General features: G+C 52.1%; 3 protein-coding genes across 3 annotated transcripts; 1 reads left to right on the forward strand and 2 right to left on the reverse strand.

The window, feature by feature from the left end:
- Positions 1-3,666: 3,666 nt before the first annotated feature.
- Positions 3,667-4,938, forward strand: M431DRAFT_480335 (hypothetical protein; the record flags this gene model as incomplete). Its single annotated transcript, XM_024915855.1, has 3 exons — positions 3,667-3,822; positions 3,977-4,557; positions 4,761-4,938. 3 exons carry the CDS (start codon positions 3,667-3,669, stop codon positions 4,936-4,938), a joined length of 915 nt encoding a protein of 304 aa, XP_024776361.1.
- A 1,403-nt stretch (positions 4,939-6,341) lies between these two features.
- Positions 6,342-6,947, reverse strand: M431DRAFT_493162 (hypothetical protein; the record flags this gene model as incomplete). The annotated part of the gene is made up of 1 exon (XM_024917079.1): positions 6,342-6,947. One exon carries the CDS (start codon positions 6,945-6,947, stop codon positions 6,342-6,344), a length of 606 nt encoding a protein of 201 aa, XP_024776362.1.
- Positions 6,948-7,703: 756 nt separating this feature from the next.
- Positions 7,704-8,928, reverse strand: M431DRAFT_493163 (hypothetical protein; the record flags this gene model as incomplete). The annotated part of the gene is made up of 2 exons (XM_024917080.1): positions 7,704-8,300; positions 8,395-8,928. 2 exons carry the CDS (start codon positions 8,926-8,928, stop codon positions 7,704-7,706), a joined length of 1,131 nt encoding a protein of 376 aa, XP_024776363.1.
- Between the last annotated feature and the right edge of the window lie 2,084 nt (positions 8,929-11,012).

The following is an 11,012-nucleotide window of genomic DNA, read 5'->3' on the forward strand; positions in this document are numbered from 1 at the left end:
GCGCACCCTTGCTCTGGAGCGAGACGCGCAAACGAGCCAATGCCGTCTTGGTCAGAGATCTCCTAGACCCCCATTCCAGGGCTCAATCGGGAGGAGTTCTTGAACCAGGTAGAGGGAACTGGAAGCTGCATGCCTGCAACCAAGATCTTTGCTGGCGTGGGTGGAGGAGATGATGTGTGCGCTGATGCGGGGCGGCAAAGAGGAGTGTGTGTATACAGAAGCTACTGCAGATTCGGGAACCGGGACAAGTGCAATTCGGTATTGGATTGCTTACTTGTACTCGCAGGTCGTCTGAAGCAACTTGGACACAGCCTTGGAGGTTTCACGGCGCGATGGGCGGTAGACGAGCACCGCTCAGTCGAATCACCCGCTCGAGAGAGGCCGGAGCAGAAGCTCAAGTAGGGGGGCGGTAGAGGGAGAAATACACATGCGCATACTTACGATGCAAGCTTTCGATGCGCCTGCCGTCCCTTGTGAGACACAGGACACACCACCCCGGCGATTAGAATAAAAGCGGCTGCCGGTCGTATGGAGCAACTGGCTAGGCAGAGACCTATGGGTAAATGGTTATGTATACTAAGCAGGGTCGCATCTAAGGCCGTCGAGGCAAAGCAAGCAAGTGGACGCTGAGAACAGATAATGGCTAATCATCTGCTCAGCCTGGTGGTGTTAGTACCGGGGGAAGTACGACGTAGGAGAGCAAACAAGCCCCAGCCTTGATGATTGAAAGAGCAAAAAGAGGGTGGGTGTGACGCGAGACGGCAGCTTAGTTGCTCGGCAATGTAGATTCGCTGGTTATTTGGCCAGTTCCAAAGGAAGAACAGAGGCAAACCAAGAATAGGACGGGGTGGGGGAGGAGCGGTAGAAGAGACACGGGAACGCGAGTGAAAGCGTTGGCGTGCCGAGAGCCACGGCGGGCAGGATGAGTAGTAGTAGAGGAGGTAGAGGTAGAGGTAGAGGTGGTAGGCAAAATGCTAGAAAAGCCAAGGAGGGTCAGGCTGGGAGATGAGAGGAAGTGCGATAGCCAGTGTCCGCACTCGGAAGGTTTTTGCCAATGCCTTGTATCGGGTACTCAATCATGTATTCATGTACGGGTATACACGTAGGAGACACTTGATCCCTCTCTGCTTGCGCTACCCGTAATACATGCTCGAGGTAGCACCAGTGCTGTAGGGAACCAACGCATGAGCACTCCACAGGCACGCCGCAGAAACAATAATGAGACCACTGCGCGAGCGGTCCAGCCGGGGGGTTGTCAATTGGCGCTGGCCAGGGGTGCGCGCAAGTTACAACTGACAGATCTTATTTCCTACAGGGCGGAGACATGCCCCATGTCACAGCATGGTTGATGTGGCGGTGGATGAATCCGAATCGCTGGGGCCGCTGCGGCTTACAGTACGGTCTTGCGCATTCATTCCGCTAGTAGGCGAGCTCTGATGTCGTCGTGTGCGGGACGGACCAAGTATGGGCACGACCAGACCAGACCCAAGTGGTGCTGTCAGGCAATGGAGAAGTGGCACCGGGTAGTCGGTGGCCGCCGCAAAGGTTTCTGCTTTTGAAGACGTCTGGTGGCATCAGGAACGGGGTAGCAACTGCGGCCTGCCCATATTCCAGCCCAGCCCAGCCATGGCTGCAACGCTGGACCGACATTGGCACCTCCAGGTCGCAGCTCGAGGCGCGAAACAAGGATGGCTGTTAGTGGCTTTGATCACAAAGGGTCGCCTGATATTACCTGACGGACAGGCCCATCACAAGGGAGACCGGGATATTGGCAATTGCCCTGATGTAGGTGGCTATCCATCTGCACCGTTGTAGGATCAGATCAGATCAGCTCGCCCGCCTCATGCACCTAGAAGATGAAGAAAAGTTGCTCTGAGTCGTCTGGAAATTGGCATCGGCAGGGCGCGTGCCGCCGCACCGCTTGGTGCCGAGCAGGAGAGTTATATCCGTGCTTGGGGCACTGGGACATGAGTCGACGTGGCTGCTGCCAACCAGCAGCACGGAATGATGGGCCTCGATCCATCGAGATCTAGTCCGTCGGGCCTAGCAAGAGGTCGGGTTGGGGCGGAGGCGTGCAAGATGCGCCGCGCCCTACCTTACCTTGCCAACTTGCGCCCTGGTACAACCGTAAGTGTGTGTGAGTGTGTGAGTGAATGAGTACGAGTACTGCAATCGTAGGACTTTCGAGTCATGGGGCGGGCGGCACGGCTGGAGCACTACTCTGTACTCTTTCTCTTTTTTTCGGGGCCAAGATTTGAATGTGAATCCCGAACTCTGTGGTTGGACCACCAGTGTGATGGAGCGTGATAGCCTTTGGCTGGTGCTCCTCCAGCCTGAGTGGTCTGTGCTGCCCTGCCAGCCCAGCTTGGGAGCAAGCTCAAGTACGGAGTATTGAAGCTGGTCAGCCGGCCCGTATGATCGGCGAAACGAGGGCATAGACGACGGCCGCCGAGAGGGTTCGCTCTCCGTTCGAGCACATGTACGAGTAGCGGTACTGCGACCCTGGCCTCAGGCGATCCACGGCAGTGCCTGTAAGGGTACAGTACGAGAGTTGCTCCAGAGTAGCATCTGCGATGCGTTAGCATGCCCAAGGCGCTTCTGGCTATCCTTACACCACTCGCATATCAGCATCACGACGGGGATTTTTTGTTGACGCACGCACATGGTAATTCGCCGTGGTGCAAGTCACTTGTTGAGGAAGCAAAAGCGAGGGGGGGCTGGGCGAATCCTCGAGGTTCTGGAGGAAGATCCTTGCAACTATTGGCGTTTTCTTTGCTTTGTTTTTTACTTTTTGTTTTTTGTTCCTTTTCCCCCCTTCGGGCTCTCGAGGATCATCCGTCACCTGCAGTGCTGGGCCAACCGAATCACGCTTGCCCAGCGGCAATGTTGCTCCTACCAGGCACCTCTAACATAAAGTAATGTACCGTGGAAAAAGAAGGTACTCAACAGGACATGTGCACAATCATTAGCAAGTGCTCCTACCTGTGCCCATCGATGAATACCCTCAGCTGTGCAGAGAGAAAGGGCGAGATCCAATTTGGGCTAATGCTGCTCCTACCGTGCCGTACCTGAGCCTGCTAACCCAGAACATGGCAGCTAATCCTAGGTCCCTACCTACCTAGTAGTAGGTTAGGAAGAAAGGGTCCTGGTGCCGCTAGCAGACTTTGTGTAATTGCAGTACTCGTACATGTATTTGGAGTGCTCCTGAGCATCCTCCTAAGTTCAATTAGTACGGAATACTTGGCGACGGTGTCCCTTGGGTAGTGCTCTTGTAGGAGTACTAAGTCAATACGCGATCCATGCGATGCATGGTATTGATCCTGGGATCCTACACACCAACGGCAGGGTATACCGGATATCGTCCGTACTGTCCTCCGTAGAGCTGGCAGGTTCCGTGCCGCGGCTGTGCCTGCCAATATCCAGCACTTGGGCATCGTTACGGTACAGGGCAGTTGCCAGGAACACAGCACATGCACCTACCTGTCTGTACGAAACTGCTACATGTACACTATGAAGGAGATACTTTCATATAGACTGGTAGCAGCCCTAGGACTCAGCACAGTTCTAGCGGTACCTCTGATATCAACCTCCAACCTACCACAGGCAAATCAATCAATGCCATCATCGCCGATTGATTGACCGTCCGTCTGCTTGCTTGGAGGGGGGATGAACCCGCCTAGTGCCCGCAGTGTACCCACCAGGAAGTACTGGGTACCTTTCAGCCAGATTGCCCGCCACCGGCACTTGCGTCTCGCCATCGGACCAACCTCCGTTCGCTCACCGCCATCTGATTTGACCAAGGGAAAGGGCAGACAGAATAAGGTAAGGCGGGGTCGTGCCGGAGGTGCCTACCTAGACCTTCCTAGGTCCATCCTGCTTATCTAACGCCTCTGCCTCAGGAACCAGCTTCAATACGAAGCATCCAGTCGGAGGGTTCGTGAGAGAACCACTTGGATCGATGCTTTCCCGTGTCTAGACGGCATCACAACGCCAGGCTCTTTGGGAATGGCCAATTTGCTCCGTTACTCCAGGTAAACGCTTCCTGTCCCGTCATGTTCTATTCTGGCCCACTACAAAGCTAGCTACTGGACTAGCTCCCGCGGGTGCTGCTGGCCACGATACAGGCACACGCACGATGCAATCCCAACATGACTCCTGTTCTCGCTTGTCAGCCGCACCCCCCGGACGCTCGTCTGTCTGTCTCGCTGCGGGTGAAGTTGCTCGTACCGGTACGAGTACCAGTGCGAGTGAAGCCAAAGCGATTTGTCAAGTCAAGCGGCTCCAGACCAACGTCCCTGTGCAGGTGAGCAGTCACCTTATCACGCTCTACCACGGCTATGGACCATCCATGGTACTCCGTACATACGAGTACAGTACAAGCGCAACTAGAAAGGTCAAGCGAGGGCGCCTTTTCCTTCAGGCTGCTGCCTTATCCCTCCCACCTACTAGCCAAGCAAGACACTCTCCTACAATGGTCCGACCTGCAAGGCTGGGCCGGACTTGTCTTGGACATCTTGACTTTGCTAGAGACAGCACCCCGTGCCGTTGGTCGGAATGGTCGAAGCTACCAACACGAGTACTACTGCTAGTAGTGGTAGTACGGAGTAGCTTCATGGCAGACTGGCATCCTCTCCGACTTTCTCTCATTAGCGTTCGCGGTTTTTACTCTAGTTGCCAAGAACCGGGCCCGTGGATTTGCTTATCCAGGTTGGCTCGTCATCCCCGTCATTCTCACACATGCACTCTGTACAAGTATGCAGTAGTGCTCCATCCGGATTCGACCTGCAAATGGGAACGTACGACGGCGCACAATACGGCCTCCCCTGGCCATCCGAGATTTGCTGGGTAGCTTCGTTCCGAAAGACTTCGTTGCATCCTCCCGCCTTCCGCTTCCCGCCTTCCGTCTTCCCCGGCGAGGACAAGGCCCTTAGGCTATGAGCCAGGGATTGCCTTGATGTGGAGTTTTCTTAACCGGAGAAGCTTGCCACGACAGTCAACCCCTTCAACTCGAACCATTGACCTCGAATCAGAACGGGTATGAAGAAAATGCTATCAGGTCTCACACCCTCCTCCGAGATGTGAGCCACACGGGCGTGCTGCTGTCTCTTCTCTGTCTCTTCTTCGTGCATTCCGTGAAAATTTTCCCGGTGCCTCCCTGTCTCATCCATGTCTCACCTATGGACGAATGCACTCACACGCACGCACGCACACTCACACACACACACGTGCCTCTGTGTGATAATGATAGCACCATATTACCCCCTTCACACCCTTTAGTTCAAGTTGACAGTCCAAGTGGACCAGCTGAAGCTTAGCATTGATCTTACGGCGGCACTGCCGGTTTGGCATGACGCAAAAGATCATGTAGACATGCCAAAGCATAGATGTCAGTCTTTCTGTCTATGCAGGATTTGTCTGGCGCCGAGTGATGCCATCGATGGACAATGTGGTAGCTTTTTCTTCTAAGTTTAGTATCAAGTCCTTGGCAGGCTATCTTGATACTATATTGATAGCCCTTGTTCTCCTTCTCCCTTCTTCGGTGTGTTGACATGACCCGGATTACGGAGTACTTGCAACAGTAACCGCTACCAGGTAGTTCTGTCTCAGAATGCTTGAAGCCCAAGTCAAGGGTCTTTGTGCTTCCCCTTGTGATCGCCAGTGGCGCCCCCGTCACCTCTTAGCAGCGAAACGTTCGGTGATGATGTCAAGGTACTAAACATGGCCTGGCAGCTCACAGGTCTTAAGAAGTCAGGCTAGGATGCGAAGATGACGGCTTGGTTTAAGACAGTACTAATTGAATCAGGGTGTGTAGAAGAGACGCTTACGGCGCCCGCAAGTTGTTGTTCTTCTTCTATCCTTACCGTCTTTGGATCCAAAGTGCCAGCCTTTTTCACTGTACATGGAGTACGTGGCACGATGAGGAACTAATTCGACCAGCCATTTCTCACCGAGGATTGTCACGAGTCTCAAGTCTGACCTGCATCATTGCATTGCTGGAGTCTCTGTTCAACTGCATGAGGGTATTACAACATGGTTCCGGATTGTGTTGTTATATCCTCTTACTTGACACCCCCATATTGACTCACTAAAAAAAAAAAAAAAAGACTCACCAGCGGGCAATTTTGCATACGAGTGCCAAAATGAGATGTACAGTGGAACGAAAGCACCAATCATGGCCCATGAGAGATGCCGCAACCCGCATTGGAACTGCTGGCTTGTTCATGGGTCCCCCGCCCTGAAGCCCACATTCAAACGTGGCCAAGAGGGAGCAGGCTGTCATGTATTAGACTCATGTTTATGCTCATTGGGTCTTAATCATCTCTGGGTGCCAGACTATTATCTCACAGCAACGTACGAGGCGCCTCACTTGACCAGGCCTGGCTGGCTAGTTTTCCTTGCATGTTAGCGGTTATAGCCTTTGCTTTGTGCCAGTTGTCCGCGCCAGATGATGACCTGTCAACTCGATTGCTACGTTGGACCAAAAAGTATATTAGCCGAGGGCGAAATTGGTGCGGCTGGTGCGGCTGGTTGTCAAGACAATTGTCAATGAATGAGGGTGTCGTGCTACCCGCCCTGACGTAACGGTGCGGCGGCATGGCCGACAGATCAAGTTCTTTGCCAGCCATTTGCTCGTTTTGGGCATTAACCTTTTGCATTTGGCATTTGATGCTCTGGAATAGCGGTGCCTTGTTTGGCAATGGAGCGTATGTCTGTGGAGTTGGCGCAACCGGCTTCGCTGCTGAGAACTGGTGACTGTTGATGGGTGACGCATGGCTAGTTGGCTGATGGAGTTCCCGGAAATAGAAAATAGGAGTTGGCCTGGTTAGATTGCTTGCTGCTGGCGGCGTTGGGCAGCTTTTTTCCGCCGGCGGGCCAAGAGCGAACGCGAGGCCAAAGTTGGAATATACGACAGGGGGGAGTTGTTGTTGGGATAGCCTCCTATTCATGATATATCCACCAACAACATGATGTTTTTTTACTGTAGTTGATTATACGAATAACGAAACCGTTCTTGGCTTTCTCGATACCAAGTTCTTTTTCATTATCTTCTCTTTCATTGTGAAGAATACTTTGCTATCCATCATCTACTTGGAAGGGTGATACTACTGCTGCGTGTCATGCATCACAAAGAGACCTATATGTTCATCTTGGCTCATTTATATATAAAACTTACAGAAACTCGCTATTATATGACAAGAATTCCGCCAACCCATCTTGCTTTGGGCCCATTTCCCAGGATATTCCACCAGCCGGTGCCCTTAAGCCCTCCTCATCCGCCCATAAACGGGGCATTGATATTCCCAGAAATGCCAGTATTCCTCCTAGAAGTGTGTATATAATGGTAGGTATATGCACATATGCAAAATAAGTAACCTTTGAAAGAACCAGAAAAATATGTAATGTCTCACGTCCCAGAAAAAAATGCATTGTAAAGGAGAGGGAAATAAAACGCCATAGTGTGGTGCATTTTATTTGTAATTACGGTCAAGTAGTTGGGAGTGATATAGATGACAAGATCGTTTGTATGTGTAAAAAAATTAGGCGTTGTTCGTCGTAGGTATATAGATCGTTGAAAACATTAAGTTTAAAGTGGAATAAGTCGATTCCAAGCGGTAGGTTTGTTGATATAATAGGGATGATGGCGGCGATAGGGTCGGATCTGATGGGATTTTATATCATCCCAGAGTATGGTGAGAAGCCATCTATGAAATTGAAACGAGAGTGGCAAACGCGGTACATAGGACTGCCAATGTAATGGTATAAATGGCTGGTTGTAGAGCGCGAGCTTCTGATGAGGCTGGCGGAAGAGTGCCATTGACATAATTTGGGCCGCACAAAGTGTTCACTTGGCGGGCTGCGTCCACGTAGACACCAGAAATGGCTTGGCTGCGGTCTGCAGATGCAGAAAAATAAATGTCCATCGTTTGTTGAGTGCACCAGCTGCAAGAGGGGTTTGAGCTGCCAGGTAATGCCAAGCCGTATGGTAAAAAGTAAAGGTAAGCGTCCGAGGGCGTGTTGAGGTTGGTGACTGCGTTGGCAAAGCAATACTGGCTCTCGGTCGGATCCTGGAGACAAGTCGCTGCATACACCGTTTTGTAGGCCAACAGCCCGTGGTATGCTTGCAGGACTAAAGTCTGATTCTGCGCAATCTCGGTCTTGCAATTGTTGCTCTGAGTGAGATTCGTTGCGGCTTGGTCGAGAAACGTAGCACAAGAAAGCGAGTCAGCTCGGCAGGTTGCATCGAGCACTCGGACAATGCTGAGAAGCGACTTTTCGGCTTGAAAGAGGCCTGTCGACGTCTAACATCCTTGTTTTAGCAGATCGAACCATGACTAAGTGATGTCCATTTTCTGTATCCCAAAATGGAGCCACAATAAAAGATACTAAACTCACCTGTAGCATCATGGAGAGCGGGTAGCAGCTCTTGAACGTGGGATTTGCGAGAAGGCCGGATATGAAGTTAGAACAGGAGTCGGTTGAGCCCGAGCTCTGGAAGGCGGAGGCCGGTGTGTTGTCGAATGGCACGGGCAAGGCTGACGATGACGATGACGATGACGAACTGCTGGTTGGCTTCGACAGCGCCGTAGTAGTTGAGGCTGGAGCATGTGCACTCCTTCGTCTCTTCTCGCCTTTCTCAGGAGTCGTGGCATCGTCATTTGCCTCGCGGAGAAGCTGCTCGTGCTCGCCAACACCGCTAGAGAATCCATTAATCATCTCCTCCGAGGAAGGTGGTGATGGAGGCTGGCTAAGATCGATTGATAACGTGGGAACGCGGGTCGAAGCGCGGTGTGGTACGGAGGCAGCAGATGCGAATGTCGTCGCAAGACATACGACAAGGAAAAGTGTGAAGCGCATCTGGTACAATCGCAGTCTGGGCATCTTGGCCTTGGATCGCCCCGTAGAGGCAGCCATTGATGGGTTGAGCATGGTGACAGCCTTGATAAGTGGTTTGATAACAGCCCCCGAAGCAATAATAGCACTTTTCGTCGTCTTAGATCGTGATGCCCTGGATATTCGGTGAAGCTGGCGTCGCAAGTAAGTTGTAGTCGAGGCTTGGCTAAAATTTCGTGACGGATGCCCGGGACACTGTAGTGCTTATCGAGATATCAGGAGCATGACTCGGCTAGGAACAAAGGCAAGGCGCGTATGATCGAGATCGTTCTCGTGATAGATGGTCACAGGCAATTCGGTCCTGGAGAGGCGGTTGGAGGCGACGACGATGCCCGAATCCGCTCTCTCAATGGCTGTAGCGACGCTCCTAGTTTGCTCTCTCTTTGTTCCCCTGAACGAATAACGTCCTCTCCCGCCGAGGACTGTTCTGATCTCTTTGATCCCTCCACCACCCCCCGTCTGATCCGTCTCGCGATGTAAGAGCCGGGGAATCTAATCTCGGGGGGAGAAAATAACGAGAGAGGGGAAACAAGTAAAAAGACGCTTTCCAAGGCGATTGTCGGCACGGCGAGTGACACCAGAGCACCTACCGTGGTAGGCAAAGAGAGGCCAAGGCAAGATTACTACTAGTAAGGTAGGGAAGGAGTTGAAGTTGATACAGGGAAGGTCAACCGAAGGATGAAAAGAGCAAAGATGTGCAAAGAAAAGGCCCGGAGTAGAAGTACTAAACCTTGGTCGCAAGTGCCTACCTAGCATGGAGCAGAGTGGCAGATAGGGAAGGGACGCGGGACTGCTGCAGAGGCCCCAGCTGCGAGGCAAGCGCGAGTTGGTGGTGCGTTTGGCGCTCTTGTTCGAGCAGGAGCCCCGCCATTGACGGTGCGCACAGGACGAATCGGTACAAGCCCCATGCAGCTAGTGGCTGTGGGCACGGGCATTGTGACAAAAGACGGGGAAGGTATGCAGCTGCGATTGGCAAGAAGCACGGAGGCAAGCACGCGGAAAATACTTGGATACTTGAAAGGAAAAAGGCCGCACGAGCCTTGGCCTGCTGGGGACGTGCCATTGGCGAAGCAGCTGAACTTGTTAATCTACAACGGGATGTGCAATTTGGAGGTGTTGATGCGTGCAGAGCCCCGTGATTGGAACTACATGGCCACCTTTGTTGAAATGTTTTTTCTCTCTCTGTTCTTCTTTTTTTAGATTGCATTTTTTTCTTAATTTTTCTCTCAGCAGCCACGAGTACAATGGCCAACGGGAGAGCTAAAGAGGCGCACCATTGCTAGGCGAAGGAGCCTCCCCTGGCCTAGTGGGAGAGCGATGCCGTTGATAGCGCCAGGTGAGTTTAATTGCATCCCACAGCGTAGCGAGCCGGCTGCAAGCCACATGGCGGTACTATTGGATGAATTGTATTTGCTGATGCAAGAGTCACCGAGTTGTATGGGTAGCAGACGAATGTTTATTCATGCAATAATAAGGCTATTAAAGTTCATTCATTAATAAGTTTACTCATATACACAATTCAATAATACACCGAGATACCTGTTGCATCTTTGGCTGTCATCAATCAAGCCTTTCGATATACCTACTTCTGTAGCACTGCAGACTTCCCATTCTTTCAGGTGGCACGTGTAAGGCGAGGTAGGGTAGCACTCAAAACCGGCGGCCCCCCCTGGAAGCTCTAGCTCTAGAATCAGGTCGCTCTGCAAATCAATAGCGCCAATGCAGAAAGCTTGGCTCTTTGCCGTGCCACCGGCTAGCTAGCGACAAACCGGCCGAGTCTCCCGCTAAGCCTCAACCCACCGTTTTTGGTGACGCTGATGGGATCAAGAACTGGTTTGGTTTGGTTTGCGATATTACTTTGCAGATTTTTCCCGTCCTTTTTTCTCTTTTTGTAGACCGGAGGAGGCTAGAAACGACCAATTGCGGTACACGCGCTGCAGCACCGTCCCTAGGTTAGCAGTAAAAGATCCATACCATCCAGTCCAGAACGCAAGTGAGATACGACACGTAACAATGATACTGCAGGCCACGAATTACCACCGGCACCTACCCATCAAACACCGAATCCCGGCCCTTTTTGCGCTCCAAAATCTCCGCCATTGAATAATACTAACTTCAGA

The sequence above is a fragment of the Trichoderma harzianum genome, assembly GCF_003025095.1.
Source record: "Trichoderma harzianum CBS 226.95 unplaced genomic scaffold M431scaffold_4, whole genome shotgun sequence".
In the NCBI taxonomy this organism is placed as follows: domain Eukaryota; kingdom Fungi; phylum Ascomycota; class Sordariomycetes; order Hypocreales; family Hypocreaceae; genus Trichoderma; species Trichoderma harzianum.